The 16,646-nt window shown below is 45.3% G+C and overlaps 1 protein-coding gene across 1 annotated transcript in view; it reads left to right on the forward strand.

Annotated features, from left to right (window-relative positions):
* Positions 1–16,646, forward strand: part of LOC124757566 (prosaposin-like) — a gene marked incomplete at its 5' end in the record, with an annotated part of 42,085 nt that overhangs the window by 22,017 nt on the left and 3,422 nt on the right. The window contains 3 exons of the mRNA XM_047249067.1: positions 2,226–2,415; positions 2,551–2,702; positions 2,860–3,040. Coding sequence (XP_047105023.1) covers positions 2,226–2,415; positions 2,551–2,702; positions 2,860–3,040 — 523 coding nt within the window. The remainder of the gene's footprint in view (positions 1–2,225; positions 2,416–2,550; positions 2,703–2,859; positions 3,041–16,646) is intronic.

Here is a 16,646-nt window from a genome sequence, read left to right on the forward strand (position 1 = left end):
AAAATGGTGTATTTTATTCTCCTGACTTTTATAAGCTTTATGTACAGTCATGTTGTGGCTGGGCTACAGCTACCAAATTGTATAACTGTACTTTATCGGCAGGAGGTAAAGAAAAGATATCATTAGTCTGAAGAGCTGAATATTTAGAAGAATGGCCAAAATTGATTGGTGAGTAGCAGCAGGGAGGATTTTGCAGGTACATAGTAGCTATTGCATCAGAAAAGTGAGAACATTATAGTTTTCATGGATACAGAGAGTAATGACCAGTTATCATGACACATTGTAGATATCCTCGACAGATTTTTGTGCATACGTGAGAAGGAGGGGAGATACTTGTACTGAATAATAATTAGCATATGCACGACAAGAAGGGCACCATTAAAGGTCACTCATTATGGACAATGTATGCAGCAATATGGGCATTGATAGTGGACAGTATTGTCGTTGGGTTAGTTGGTATATCATAAAACCGCATACCATGTGGCTGACATTCTGTTACAGAGTTGCAACAAGCCAATAAAACCAAAGACAGGTGTGTCTTAACAGATGCCATAAAAGAAAGGGCATGTGTGGCAACAGCATGACTAATGTTCCAAAGCATTGTGGACATACAGTGCCAATAGTGGTGTATGCTAGCAACAGTGGTTTATCACTATTGAAGACTTCTACCAAACCCTTCTGATAGCCAAGTCGCAAGCATGTTAAAGATAAAAACAGAGTACCAAACTCTTCATAATAGAAAGGTATCACCTTTATTAATAATAAAGTATTGTTACTGAGGTTGGAGACACATAAAGAGAATTAATCCTTTCAGGTTGATGTTCAACTGCGAATTTAATCTTGGAGTGCATTTTATTCATTTAATCTGCTCATTATTCACCCTTCTGTCTTAAGAACTGGTCACCTGCCTTTGTATGTCATGTAATTTTATCTTTATACCCAACAATGGAAAGTCCAGGATGGACTGTAACAGTATCGTACTACTCACCATATAGCAGAAATGCTGAGTAGCAGATGGGCATCTATATATTGGGATGCATATGGAAAATGTTTCTAAAAATGTCAGCAAGCAGACCATTCACAGCTGCTACTTATCCTGAGACCATTATTTTGCATATAGATCTCAAAATTTAATAAGAGTTCTGTGAAAGAGGTAACTCCAGTAACATTACAAGTTTATAAATCAGCATGCCAGAACTTTTTGTGGCCTTCAATTTTGCGATCAAATTGTAAGTTATCAATGAAAGAAGTATTGAAATCGATAAACCTCACAGTCCTATTTCTGCATGGTACTTACAGTAAAGTTATTCAATAAGACTAATTTAGCATAATGGTTAGAGGTTCAATTTACTGTAGCATAAGTTACTTAAAGTCCATTTTATGTATGAAATATCTGTCTTGAAGTATTCTAGTATGTAAATTTGACTTTTAGTTGAAAATAAGCAGATCATAGCATCTCTCTTACTGTTCATGGTGTATTACTTTCAGAAATATTTCATAAAAATTTCCCTGTATCCAGTGTGAATTTGCTGTACTGTAACAGCAGAAAGAATTAAATTTTCTGATAGGGAGTTAAAAACTATGTTTTTTGTGTATTTCTATCACTGTGGAATTATTTATTTGTATACTTTTGAGTTTATACTCATTGCAGTATAAATGACACATCTCTTTCTTTAATCCTATTAGATCTACATGGAATATATAATTAATTTTTAGCCTGCTCAGGATCAAACTGCATCTGTGATCCAGATAAGATTAAAAATAGTTTTCATGGAACATTAAAAATTTTCGCAGAATCATGCTTTGGCTGTTGGTTACATATGTGACCAGTATGAGAAGTAGTTAGTGGCAGTTCTAAAGTTGATGAATAACTCACAATGCTCTTTCTGTTCCTGGGTTCAAATCTCTCTTCAGTCTTCCTTAAACCAGCTGTGATGGTTGTAAGCATAAGATTGTAAAGCAAATTGGAATGGATATAGATCAATATAAACTCTAATATATTTTCTAAATCTCAGAATTTATGCACATAAAACGTATTATATTACTGTCACACTAATTTTCCAATGAAAACACAATGTTCGTAGAGCCATTGGTCACTTCAAATTTTCTGCTCGTATGATCAGACTAGTGCTTCTCCTGTTGTCTTCTCCCTGTAAAGTTTATGTAGAGATTTTTATTGCCAGTATGTCATTACAGACTTGAGGATTAACATTTTTTCTTTCCAGGCAAGCATTAAGCGTGCTTTGGATGGTTTGTGCACTAAACTTGCCAAGTCATTGGCTGCAGAGTGTGAAAAATTTGTTGAAGAGTATTCTGATCAATTGGTGGATATGTTAGTGGCTGATTTTACACCACAGGAAGTTTGTGCTTATTTGAAGCTGTGTGATCCTTCACCAAAGCCAATGATTGATACTTGTAAGTTATTATTGTCCAGTAGTGAATTATTAATATTTCTTTGTTGTGTTACACATGTTGCTACATCTAAAACTTCATGCTATGTGTACTAAGATATTTAAATATAATAATTGCAAAAATTGACATTAATTTCAGTGTCAAATGAGATTCCATCAGCCAGTCAACATCATTTAATGCCACAGGACATAATCCATAGTGAAATTCAAAAGTATCGTGGTGAAGCTTGTGTGATCTGTGAATTTGTCCTAACGAAGATACAAGAGCAATTGAAGGATAAGCCAACGGAGGTTGTATTTATTTGAATCATTATTTCTTTCATGTATGGTATCAATCTTTTAAGAATTGATTGCTTGTGTTGTTTTTTACTAATTATCCAGAAAATATAAAAGATGACAGATTCACATTTCAAAATCTAATCAGTTGCCTCTTGTCTCATTTTTTCAGGATGAGATAAAGGCAATAGTTCACGATATCTGTAACTATATGCCAAGAACAGTAGCAAAAGAATGCAATGATTTTGTTAATCAGTATGCTGATCTAGTAATTACATTGTTGTCAGAAACTATGGATCCTCAAGCAGTTTGCACTGCAATTAAACTCTGCAGCTCAAAAAGTTTACTAAAAGGTAATAAAATTCAGTAGCTTGTAACAATGTTTTGGTCTTGTGGCTAGTAGAAAAATGCCTGCTGATCTGTTGCCATGAATGTTCTACATTCTGGCACTAGTGTCTTACATGTAAAAGTGATCTCTGCATGCAGTTACTTTTATTGATCATGGTGTCAGTGTGTACAGTTTTCGTGTAACCACCAGATGAATTGTTGTACTTGTTTTTTTATACGCCTTTTCATTCTCACAAATAATGTTTTAGATTTGATTTGTATTTTTTGATTTTCTCATTTGACATCAAAGAGGCTGCTAAGGTTTGAATTTGTTGTCATGCCTCCAAGATCTGGTTTCAAAATGTGTGGAAAAATTTTGAAATATTTTCTGCCAGAAAAAAGGAGTTCTCTAATAACTCTAAATCATAAAATGACAGATAACATGCAGATTAGAAACATGCCTCCCATGATATTATCTAAAACAAAACTGGTTTTTGTGATGATTAAAGAGTGGTACAGTAAGTAGTGGAGCATGATATGGGAAATCTTTGAAATATCTGCTCATCAAGGAACCCATCAAGGGCTCAGCTTTAAATTGTGAGTATGGGCTTGGCGACCCTGCAGTGCCTGAGCTGGGGACTGGTAAGTGCCACCAGTCTTCGGTCTCCATAAGCTGTGATCATACTTCAGTGACCACCATGTGGCGCAATGGTGAAATGTTGTGTGTTTCGGAGAAAAGGTGCAGTACATGCTGATGAGGTGAATGGCTGTTGAGGTAAATCCGTCTCTAGCGGCCAACCTCTGGGACACCTGCCACCCCCAGTTGTAGAAGGCTTGCTCTGGCATGCAGGGCTCTGCCTGGGTTGACAGTTGCTTCCGTAGTGTCTCGTGCGATCCCTATGGAACAGTTTCATCAAACTATACTGTCAGGCAGTACTTACATCCACTCCTCTAATAGAGCTAGTTTGGTCAGTCCTCCCGAAAAGAAGTCTCAGAGTCATAGTAACAGGGCATTAGTGTGCCATAACACTTTCATTGTAATCAGGCGAACAGGGGGAACTTTTGAGAGTATATCCGCTTTCTATATTCACAAGGCATTGGAAGGTATTGCTGGTGTCAAATGACTTCGTAATGGAACACTTTTAGTTGAATCTCCTAATTCCAACCAAGTATATAAGCTTCTAGGATGTAAGGCCTTAGGTGACTACCCAGTCAAGGCTGAGTTGCATAATACCCCCAACTTTAGTAAGGGCGTGGTTACCTGCTCCAATATAATGGAGGTGGACACCGCAGAGCTACGTGAAGAACGGGAAAAATATGGGCGTCATGGAAGTGCAGAATTATGAGGTGACTCAAGGGCAAATTGGAAAAAATCAGCAACATTCAGTCTAACATTTAGTACTTCAGTATTACCCGAACATATCCTTGCAGGCTATATCCGCTGTAAGGCTCGCCCATACTACTATGGGGTGTAATGGGAAGGCTGCGTGTGGCAATTGTGGAGGCTCAGCTCAAGAGTCGGCCAATTCTTGTATCCTTCCTCAGAGGTGTGTAAACTGCTCCGAGGATCACCCAGTGTGGTGCAGAAAGTGCGAGATGTACAACACAGGAAGGAAAATTCAGGAGTAGAGAATAGACACACATACCCTACAGTGAAGCTAAAAAAGCTTTCAAAGCCATGTAACCACCAGTTTTTGCTACTTCTTTTGCATCAGCCCTTCAGACACAAATTGCTAAGTGTGATGCCTCCACACAAACTCAGACCACAGATTAAAGTATGAGCACATGCAGTTGCTGATGTACCTGTGGGGGTGGGGGGGAGAAATGTTCCACTTGCAACTGATGTCATTTGGAAGCTGTCGGCAATAGGCTTACCACCTGGGCCACATACCACTACCCAACATCAGAAGCCAGCTAAGCCATCCCCGCAACCGAGGCAACAAGTCAGTAAAGTTCAGTAAGTTCTAAGTCCAAGAAAGTGGTAGTTAAACCTTTGGATAGGCGAGCTCTCCCTTTCTGATGGGGTACTATGCTCTTGAGGATATAGACTTCCAGTTAGAGGAACCAGAGAGCAAGGAACCGGCTGACATTCCTCTTGACCTCCCCAGTAAATCACTGCCTCCAAGAGTGAAAGAAAACAACCACCATCGCTAACCTATAGCTTCCACAGGGACTTCAGTGTTGCATTGGGATTTGAATGGATATTGCTGACATTTGGAAGAATTGCAGCTACTGGTCCAGGAGAAACCTTCCTGCATCTGCTTACAAGAAAACCATCTTAGTCACCAACATACTTTTATTAAGGGGCTACCATGCATACAGGAAGGATAATACCACTGGAGACAGGGCTTCAGGTGGAGTAGCTATTTTTCTTGACGACAGATGCCACTCCTCTCCTGTCCCTCTTACCGCGACCATACAAGCAATTGCTGCGAAAGTTCTTGCACCCTATAATTTTCAGTGTGTTGATTGTACATGCCGCCTGGTGATGCTTTGGATGTAGACGCACTGGCAAAACTCATATGGGCACTCCCACACCCATTCCTCCGTGTGGGGGATTTCAATGCCCACAATGTGCTGTGGGGCTCGGCTACCGCTTGCTCCACAGTCTGATGATGATTGAGCAACTCTTCCATTCTGACAAGGGAACCTCCTCATCGCACCCCCCTCAGATTTAGTTATAAGTTGGCACAGTGGATAGGCCTTGAAAAACTGAACACATATCAATCGAGAAAACAGGAAGAAGTTGTGTGGAACTATGAAAAAAATAAGCAAAATATGCAAACTGGGAAGTTCATGTGCAACATAGGCAACATTAAGGATAGTGTGAGCACAGGAGCGCCGTGGTTAGCGTGAGCTGCTGCTGAACGAGGGGTCCTTGGTTCAAGTCTTCCCTTGCGTGAAAAGTTTAATTTTTTATTTTCAGACAATTATTATCTGATCGTCCGTCCGATGCGAGGTAACTGCACCGTAGTATGGGGACGCTACACCTAAACAAACATCGAAACAAAACATACGTTTTGACAGAGCACAGGGAAAACTGTGAAACTGTTGCATTCATTTGTTGCAGTTTGTGTGACAAACTCTTATGTTTTCATCACTGTTTTGGGAGTGATTATCACATCCACAAGTAAACTTAAATCGGGCAAGGTAGAAGAATCTTTTTACCCACTCACAAAGTGTACAAGTTAGGTGGGTCCACAACATATTCCTGTCATGTGACGCACATGCCGTCACCAGTGTCGTATAGAACATATCAGAGGTGTTTTCCTGTAGAGGAATCGGTTGACCTATGACCTTGCGATCAAATGTTTTCGGTTCCCATTGGAGAGACACGTCCTTTCGTCTACTAATCGCGCGGTTTTGCGGTGTGGTCGCAAAACACACACACTAAACTTATTACAGTGAACAGAGATGTCAATGAACGAACGGGGAGATCATAACTTTGCGAAAAGAAACTTTTCGCTCGAGGGAAGACTTGAACCAAGGACCTCTCGTTTCGCAGCTGCTCACGCTAACCACGGGACAACGGCGCTCCTGAGCTCACAATGTCCTTGATGTTGCCTGTCTTGCGCATGGACTACTCAGTTTGTATATTTTGCTTATTTTCTTCATAGTTCCACACAACTTCTTCGTGTTTTCTCGATTGATCTTTGTTCAGTTTTTCAAGGCCTATCCACTGTGCCATCTTATAACTAAATCTGAGGGGGGTGTGATGGGGAGGTTCCCTCCTGAGAATATCTGCCTTCTGAATGCAGGTCAGATAACTCACTTTTCCACAGCTACAGGGTCTTTTTCAGCCATTGGCCTTTGTTTTCGTTCCCCAGCTATTGCAGACTCAGTTCAGTGGAAAGTGGCTACTGACTTCCCTTCTACTGACCACTTCCCATTGTGGATCCGTCTGCCGACTAGGACAGTGGCCTACAGAAGACAAGCCAGACGCATGATACAAAGGGCAAATTGGTTACAGTACAGTTGATAGGCTATTTTTGAGTGAAAGGATTGTGCACAGGAGGCAGTGGCCCATATCACTGAGGTCCAAAGGGCTGCCACAGAGACCATCCTCAGGTCTAGTAACCATCCCAGACAATGGCCTGTACCTTGATGGAATGATGAGTGTCGATTGGCAAGCAGGGGCAGACGAACAGCTCTGCTTAACTTCAAACACAGTCCAACTACAGACAATCTTCAGGTCTGTGAAAGCACATGCGGAGTGAGTAATCAGAGGACAGAAGAGGGCTTCCTGGAGGGAATTCATGACTTCCATTAATTGGTCCAGTTCCACTGCGCAAGTTTGGGAATCAATAAAATGGATTTCAGGCAAGGGTAGTACACATCCCATTATGATCTTGTCAAATAATGGGGTCTTGGTGGACGTGCCAGAATACATGGCTCACGTTTTAGCTGAAAATTTCTTTACTATTACTACATGTTACAGACGAGCTCGCTGTGCAGGTATTCCGAAGGATTGCAGAGATGAAGAAGCTCATTTCTTCTCGCATAATGAGGAAGTCTAAAACCTTCCATTCTCCATGTGGGAAGTGGAATAGGCTTTTTTTGCAGCCAGAGACACTGCTCCAAGACCTGATGAGATCCATTATGCCGTGCTTCGTCATTTGTGCCCTGAAGTGAAAGGACTGCTTCTCTTGTTTGTCAGATATGGTTTGATGGACAGTACCCCTAGACTTAGGAGGAGGTAATATTAATTTCATTCTGGAAACCAGGCAAGGACTGTAGCCCCCCCCCCCCCCCCCCCAACCAACAGTTATCGGAGTGTCGTCCGTACCGGTTGTATAGATAAGACTCTTGAATATATGGTCAACCGCCACCTTGTCTGGCTGCTAGAGTCCAGAGGTCACCTGAGCTGCTCCAGGTGTGGTTTCAGGCGCAACCTTTCCACCCTTGGCAACTTAATTCTACTGGAGTCCTTATGCCGAAACCATTTCGTTGGTGTGTTTTTTGACCTCGAAAAAGCATGTGACACTAATTGGAGGAACAACATTCTTCACCAACTTCATCAATGGGGACTAAGTGGACTCCTGCCACTTCTGATGGAGTCCATTCTCGAGGACCGGCATTTTCATTATCGCGTTGATGATGCCATATCTGATTGCTGTGTTCAGGAGAATGGGATGCCCCAGGGCAGTGTCCTCAGTGTCACATTGTTTGCCATTGCTATAAATGGCATTTCCTCTACAGTCAGGAGCCTTGTCAAATGCTCTTTGTGTGTTGATGGCTTTGCAGTCTTCTACTCTTACTTTGATCTTATGATGACGACGATGTTTTTGAATCTCACCAGAGAAAACTATAGGTGTCAATTTCAACTGTGCTTGTCAGAGTTTTGACCAACCAGTGCTCACAATGGGGGACAATATTTTACAGTTTTCAAGATACTGTGTACTTTTTGGGTTTATTATTTGACTCTAAATTAACTTGTCTTCCACACCTGAAAGATCTAGGAACAAAGGGCTTCCAGTCACTGATTATTTAGAAATGCCTTGGCAGACAGGTCCAGCCTCCTGCAGTTTTATAGGGAATTTGTTTGATTACAGCAGCATGGTCTACAGATCGGGCCCGCCCTTCCTATCTCTGGATGTTAGATGCTATCCGCTATGAGGGCATTCTGATATCGACTGGAGCCTTTCAGACCAGCCCAGTTCAGAGCCTGAGTGCAGAGGCTGGTGAACCACCACTCTGGATTTGGCAACATAGCCTTTTGGCTCAACAGGCACTGAAAATCCCAGCATCACCTCAGTCATTGACATTTAGTTCAGTGGTCCAACCCACCTTTGAACAACTGTTCCGGAATCGGCCCCAAGTGACGAAGCCATTTGGTATATATGCTACAGGCTGTCTCAAGGATCTGGGTATCTCGGGCATCAAAATACACACCCAGGAATGGAACACACTGCTGCCTTGGCATCTTCTTAGGCCCAAAGTGATTTTAAGCTTGACATAGTAAAAGATGATTTGTACTCCAGATTTTGTTTTTACTACTTTGTTTTTGTCTGTTTTTAAGTACGTACCACAGTTTTATCATTATTTATACAGATGGATCCCAGCAGGACAATGCTCACAATAGTCTTGCCGTTTTCCCTGATAGGGTTTTTAAAGTGTGTCTTCCAGAACAATTTACAAATTTTGATTCAGAGTTAAAAGTCATTCTGATGGCACTGGAGAGGGTTCACAGACATCACCATACAAGATTTCTTGTCTGTTCTCTGTTAGTGCACTGCAAGCACTTCACCAAATGCATCCAGTAGACCCACCGATTCAGCTCATCCATGACTCCTTACGGTGGCAAGGAGGTGATCTTTTTCTGGGTACCTGGCCACATTGGGATGCAGGGAAACGACATGGCCGACAAAGCTGCCAAGGGAGCATGTTGTGATAGTGCTGTCCATCCGGTTGCATGCCATCATCTCATTTTCTGACAGATGCATCATGCCTCAGTGGGAGACTGAATAGTTGCAGGCAATTGACAGACAAGTTGCGGTCACTCAAATCGACCACAAAGGCTTGGTAGACTTCATGTCAGCCTCACTGCTGGAAGGAGGTTTTGCTTACCAGACTGCACATCAGGCATAGCCCTTTCATTCATGGCTTCCTGCTCCAGCAGGAGGACCCACCACTCGGGGAAGTTTGTGGTGTACGCTTTCAGTTCAGCATATTTTGGCTACATGTCTCCTGTATACTGATATTAGGGGCAGCCCTCAGTCTCACTGGAGATTTGCTCAGCATCCTCACAGATACTGACATCAGTGTTACAAGAGTGGTGAAATTTTGTGAACTGTCAGGCTTCATCCCTAGATTGTGGGGAAGGGCAGCAGACTTAATACATTATAAACTGCTCCACATGTGGGGACAGCCTTCGTCTCCACCCATGAGATTTGCGTGCTGACTTTTCATCAGGGTGCTGATGACCAGGATGTAGAGTGCCCCCTCAACCCAAACCGTCATTCATCATCATCAATGAAGTTGAAGCGTGAATATTCTTAGGAAAAATAATAAAACTTAACACACAGTGCAGGTCTCACCAGATGAAGTTACACAGTTCTTAAGATGATGATCTCTCATTCAGTGGAATTAGGGGTCGAAATACCCGTCAGCCATCCAGGTTTTATCTGTTGGTTCATTATGGACAGTGGACATCGGCTGGTCAAGTAATTGTCAAAGTCAGTGAAATTCACCAGTAGCCATGTAACTTAACGTGTTATTTTATTTTGAAGGTTACCAGTTCCAGCATTTCATTATGCCATCATCAGGCCCCATATGCACCTCTCCAAATGAACAAAAATGTGATACACAGCCATTTATTGCTGAATGTCATGAATTCAATCACTTCACTAGTGCTTCAGTTGCCTTGAAGTATTCGAATGAAGCACTAGTGAAATAATTGAATTCATGACATTCAGTGATTTATGGCCATATATCACATTTTCATTCTTTGGAGGGGTGCATATGAGGCCTGATGATGGCGTAATGAAATACTGAAACTGGTAGCCTTCAAAGTAAAATAAAATAATGTCTTAAGTTAAAAGACTGTTGGTTAATATAATTGACATTGACAGTCCAGATTTAAGTTTCCATGGTTTCACTAAATTAGCTTAGGTGAGTGCTGCAATAGTTGTTTTGAAATATGATGTGCAGATTTCCTTTTCCATCCTTGTTGAGTCTCACATGGTGGTGACCTAGTCATATTCAGGTTGAGCCTGTATTTTTCCTTAGTGAACATGTCAGGTGCGTTGTGATCATTTGACTTTAGTGCTATCGAACATATTTGCAAATAGCCCCCCAGGGGATCCACAACTCTTTTGTGGATACGTGTGTAGCGAGCACGGGACCCCGAGCTAATGTGGCCTTCCTTCTTTTCCGGGCTGCATACCCCCCCCTTTCCGTATCCTTCCCCATCCCCCATCTTCGCCCCCCCCCCCCTCACCTCTGGCTCTTTCCTTCCCTTTCTCCCCCTCTGGGAGTATGGTTTGTGCCTACGTCCGGAGACGGATGCTTGTAAATGTACCGCACTCTTTGCCTTCCTTGCTTGTATGTCTTCATCTTTCTTCGTCCTTCTCTTTTCCTTACCTCTTCTCTTTACCTCTTCTCTTTACCTCTTCTCTTTACCCTTTTCTCCGCTGCGGCGTTTGAGACCCCTCTTCTTTCCTTTCCCTGTCTCTTTCTTCCTCCCTGTGCGTGTCTGAAGGCCGACCCACGCACTTCCATGCGTAGCCGGTGACGGGGTAACGCGTAATTCCCCGCCCTGGGTAGACAGGTAGGACACGTACGTACCCCCTGGTAACGGCCAGGCCCAGGGAGGGGTGATTACCCAAGCTGATACCTTCCGAAAGTGCCGATTGGTCCCTCCGTCCGTTTGTCGGGAGGTATGACCTGAGGTGTGAACAATCACCTAAGGCGGGTGTGCCCTCGGTGAGGGCCCCCACAAGGGAGGAGCGCGCCATCGGAGACGCCGGTAATCATGGGGGATTCTTCCGCAATGGTTTCCTCACCTTCCACTATGTCTGCTCACAAACGTAAGTTCACTGAGTCTCAGCCACAGACGGTTCTTCCATCGTTGCCACAGTTCCTTGTTGTTTCTCGGTCTGACGAAGGTCACGACTTTTCCGCGGTCAACCCTTTCATTATTCAGAAAGGTGTCGACGCAATTGCGGGTCCTGTAAAGTCTTGTTCCAGATTACGGAATGGCACCCTGTTGTTGGAAACACACAGTGCCCTCCAGGCTCAAAAATTGCTGCGTACTTCTCTGCTCCACACCTTCCCTGTCCGGGTGGAACCGCACCGTACTTTAAATTCCTCGCGTGGAGTCGTTTATACACGCTCCCTCGATGGATTGTCTGACGAAGAAATTCAGCACTACCTGTCTGACCAGGGCGTCACAGCTGTTCATCGGGTTATGAAAAGGGTTGACTCGAACATCATTCCAACCCGCACTGTCTTCTTGACATTTGACAAAGTTCAACTCCCATCAAAAATCAAAGCAGGCTATGAGATAATTTCCGTTCGCCCTTATGTCCCAAACCCTACGCGTTGCTATCGATGTCAGCGGTTCAATCACACCAGCCAGTCCTGTTCCAATCCGACCAAATGTGTTACGTGTGGCAAGGATGCCCATGAGGGTGCTTGTCCACCTCCATCCCCTCGCTGCATCAACTGTATGGGTGACCACGCTGCTTCCTCTCGAGATTGCCCCGTTTTTAAGGACGAAAAACTCATCCAGGAAATAAGAGTGAAGGAAAAGGTGTCGACCTTTGCTTCTCGAAAGTTACTCGCCAGTCGACAGCCCACTGTGCCTCAGAAAGGAAAATACAGCACTGTCCTTGCTTCTCCTCGGCCAACAAAGGAGGCGGCCATGCAGACTTGCGACCTCACCTTTAGTACCACGGTCGTCAGATCGGCCAGCGCAAAGATCGCCCGTTCAACCTCACCTCTATCGCCTGCCCACTCAATGGCTCATCTTCGTCGGGCTCTGCTAAATCTCGAGCCCAAAAGTCAGACGCCAAGTCTTCGAAAAAAGAGCATTCTCGTGAAGAGTTTTTACGTACCGCAACTTCACAACCATCGGTTCCTCCTTCATCTAAACATCATACTTCCAAGAAGGCTACGAAGAAACACAGTTCCTCTCCTTCTCCGCCAAGGCGTGTCCCATCTACAGCACCACCTGGCGGAAATCGCCCTCGGCCGTCTTCTGTGTCGCCGAGGCGCACTGCTGGTGGCCGGTCAACTGTCCGATCGTTGGTGGCAGGAGCTGCTCCTGACCAACCTATGGATCAGGATCTTCTGCCTTCGACTGAATGCCATTCCATGCTGTCGGTCGCAAGCTCTGAGCAGTCGTTGAGTTGACAGCACCCTTGGTCACGTTCCTCCATTTTCTGTCCACCCTATGTCCATTATCCACTGGAATATACGCGGCATTCGAGCCAATCGGGATGAATTGTCGATCCTCTTACGATCCTACTCGCCGGTCATCTTCTGTCTTCAGGAAACAAAGCTGCGTCCCCATGACCGCTTTGTTCTCCCTCATTTTCAGTCCGTCTGATATGACCTCCCCTCTGTTGAAGGCACTCCAGCCCATGGAGGACTCATGATTCTGCTCCACGATACTCTCCATTATCACCCAATCCCCTTAAACAGTTCCTTCCAAGCTGTCGCCGTCCGTCTTTCCCTTTCTGGATACACGTTCTCTCTTTGTACGGTATACATTCCATCGTCCACACCAATGGCACGAGCTGATCTCCTTCATCTTCTTGGTCAGCTTCCACCCCCCTATTTGCTGGTTGGGGACTTCAATGCCCACCACCCGCTTTGGGGATCTCCACATCCTTGTCCACGTGGCTCACTATTGCTAGACGTCTTCCACCAAGCGGATCTAGTCTGCCTCAACACTGGGGTCCCCACATTTTTGTCTGCCTCCACGACAAATTTATCTCATTTGGACCTTGCGGTCGGTACTGTTCCGCTAGCTCGGCGCTTCGAATGGTTCACCCTTGATGATACACACTCGAGTGACCACTTTCCATGTGTTCTTAGACTGCAGCCTCAACTGCCATATATGCGTTCGCGACGCTGGAAGTTTGCCCAAGCCGATTGGACACTTTTTTCGTCTCTAGCGACATTCGATGACCGTCGCTTTCCCAGCGTCGACGATGAGGTCACACATATTACCGACGTTATTCTCACAGCCGCGGAACGTTCAATACCACGCACCTCCGAATTGCCCCGGCGCCCACCAGTTCCTTGGTGGAACGAGGCATGCCGTGACGCAATACGTGAGCAGCGATGTGCTCTTCGCATTTTCCGTCACCATCCAACTTTGGCAAACTGTATCCGATATAAGCAGCTCCGTGCGCGATGCCGTCGCGTCATCCGCGATAGCAAGAAGGCAAGCTGGAAATTCTTTATTAGCTCATTTAACACCTTCACTCCCTCCTCAGAAGTTTGGAGTCGGCTTCGACGGTTCTCAGGCGCGCCTAGTTTCTCCCCAGTCTCTGGGCTCACTGTCGCGCATGATACCTTAGTGGACCCCGTCGCAATTTCCAACTCATTGGGTCAGCACGTTGCTGAGATTTCGAGCTCTTCAAATTACCCGCCAGCGTTTCTCCCGAAGAAACGTGCAGCGGAAGTGCGACATCTTGCTTTCTCCTCTCAAAATCGCGAAAGCTACAATACTGTTTTCTCCATGCGGGAACTCCAACATGCCCTCTCTTCTTCTCGCTCCTCCGCCCCAGGACCGGATGGTATCCGTGTCCAAATGTTGCTGCATTTATCAACCCATAGCCTGCGTTACCTCCTTCGCCTTTACAATCGAATTTGGACCGACAGTACCTTTCCCAGGCGATGGCGGGAAGCTATTGTCGTTCCCGTTCTGAAACCTGGAAAGGACAAACATCTCCCCTCTAGCTATCGCCCCATTTCTCTCACGAGTAGTGTCTGTAAGGTTATGGAGCGTATGGTGAATTACCGTTTAGCTTGGTGGCTGGAATCCCGCAGTCTTTTAACACCAGCCCAATGCGGATTCCGAAAGCATCGTTCTGCCGTTGACCATCTTGTTGCTCTCTCCACTTATATCATGAACAATTTTCTCCGGAAACGCCAAACGGTAGCAATATTTTTTGATCTGGAGAGAGCATACGATACCTGTTGGAGGACAGGCATCCTCTGCACACTGTTCTCTTGGGGCTTTCGAGGCCGGCTGCCCCTTTTTCTTCGCGAATTTATGGCAGAGTGCACATTTAGGGTGCGGGTGAACACTACTCTCTCCCGTACTTTCTCCCAAGAAAACGGGGTACCCCAGGGCTCCGTGCTGAGTGTTGTACTGTTTGCCATCGCCATTAATCCAATTATGGATTGTCTCCTTCCTGATGTCTCGGGCTCCCTCTTTGTGGACGATTTTGCGATCTACTACAGCTCTCAACGGACCAGCCTGCTTGAAAGACGTCTTCAAGGATGTCTCGATCGCCTCCACTTGTGGAGCATCGAAACCAGCTTCCGTTTCTCACCCAGTAAGACCGTTTGTGTTAATTTTTGGCGACGTAAGGAATTTCTTCCGCCCTCCTTACGTCTAGGTCCTGTCAACCTTCCGTTTTCCGACATCGCTAAATTCTTGGGTCTTATGTTTGACAGAAAACTGTGCTGGTCCTCCCACGTTTCCTATCTTTCGGCTTGCTGTCTGCGTTCCCTTAACACCCTCCGTGTCCTGAATGGTACCTCCTGGGGAGCGGACCGAGTGGTCCTTCTCCGCCTCTATCGCGCCTTAGTGCGCTCGAAATTGGATTATGGAAGCATAGTCTACTCCTCTGCTCGGCCGTCTATTCTTCGGCGTCTCGACTCTATCCACCACCGTGGATTACGTTTAGTGTCTGGAGCTTTTTACACCAGCCCTGTGGAAAGCCTTTATGCTGAGACTGCTGAACCTCCGCTGTCCAATCGGCGGGCAGTCCTTCTGAGTTGTTATGCTAGCCATCTGTCTTCCATGCCTGCTAATCCAGCCCATGACCTTTTTTTCGACACCTCCTTTGATGTCGGGTATGCAGGCCGCTCCTCCTCCCTACTACCCCGGGAGTCCGCTTTCGTCAACTGCTCCATTCTCTCTCCTTCCGCTTTCCTAAAACCTTCTTGACAACTTGGGGTACAGCACCGCCTTGGCTCCGTCCCCGGATCGACTTGCTCAGAGACCTATGTCAATTTCCCAAGGATGGTACCCCTACACTTGTCTACCGTCGGGCATTTGCTGCTCTATGTGCACAAATGACGGAAGCCACATTTATTTACACCGACGGCTCGAAAACATCGTTAGGTGTAGGGAGTGCCTATATTGTTGGCGACACCCCAAATCACTTTCGGCTTCCCGACCAGTGTTCGGTTTATACTGCGGAGCTTTACGCTGTTCTCCAGGCTGTCCACTACATCCGCCGCCATCAGCGGATACAGTACGTAATCTGCTCAGATTCTCTCAGCTCTCTCCTAAGTCTCCAAGCTCTTTACCCTGTGCACCCTCTGGTCCACCGGATTCAGGACTGTCTGCGCTTGCTCCACCTGGGGGGCGTCTCAGTGGCGTTCCTCTGGCTCCCGGGACACGCTGGTATCTGTGGGAATGAGGCGGCCGATATAGCGGCCAAGGCTGCAGTCTCTCTCCCTCGGCCAGCTATTCAGTCTCTTCCGTTTACCGATCTACGGAGCGGTTTATGTCGCCAAGTTGCTCATTTATGGCATGCGCATTGGTCAACACTTCCCCATAATAAATTGCGGGAAGTGAAAGCCCTTCCTTGCGCTTGGACCTCTTCCTCCCGAACGCGTCGTCGGGAGGAGGTAATTTTAGCTAGACTCCGGATAGGGCACTGTCTTTTTAGCCATCGACATCTTTTAAGCGGTGATCCTGCCCCACTCTGTCCCCACTGCTCTCAGCTGTGGACGGTCAGACACCTTTTAATTGAATGCCCCTATTTTAATCCGTTACGCTCCCGTCTACAGCTATCGCCTGATCTATCGTTGATTTTAGCAGATGACACGCGCTCAGCTGACCGCGTTCTACAGTTTATTAGTGACAGTGAAATGACGTCAGTCATTTGATTTTTTTTTTTTTTTTTTTTTTTTTTTTTTGGGACAACCAACCCCTTTCTA

Source organism: Schistocerca piceifrons, unplaced genomic scaffold, assembly GCF_021461385.2.
Source record: "Schistocerca piceifrons isolate TAMUIC-IGC-003096 unplaced genomic scaffold, iqSchPice1.1 HiC_scaffold_550, whole genome shotgun sequence".
Taxonomy (NCBI): domain Eukaryota; kingdom Metazoa; phylum Arthropoda; class Insecta; order Orthoptera; family Acrididae; genus Schistocerca; species Schistocerca piceifrons.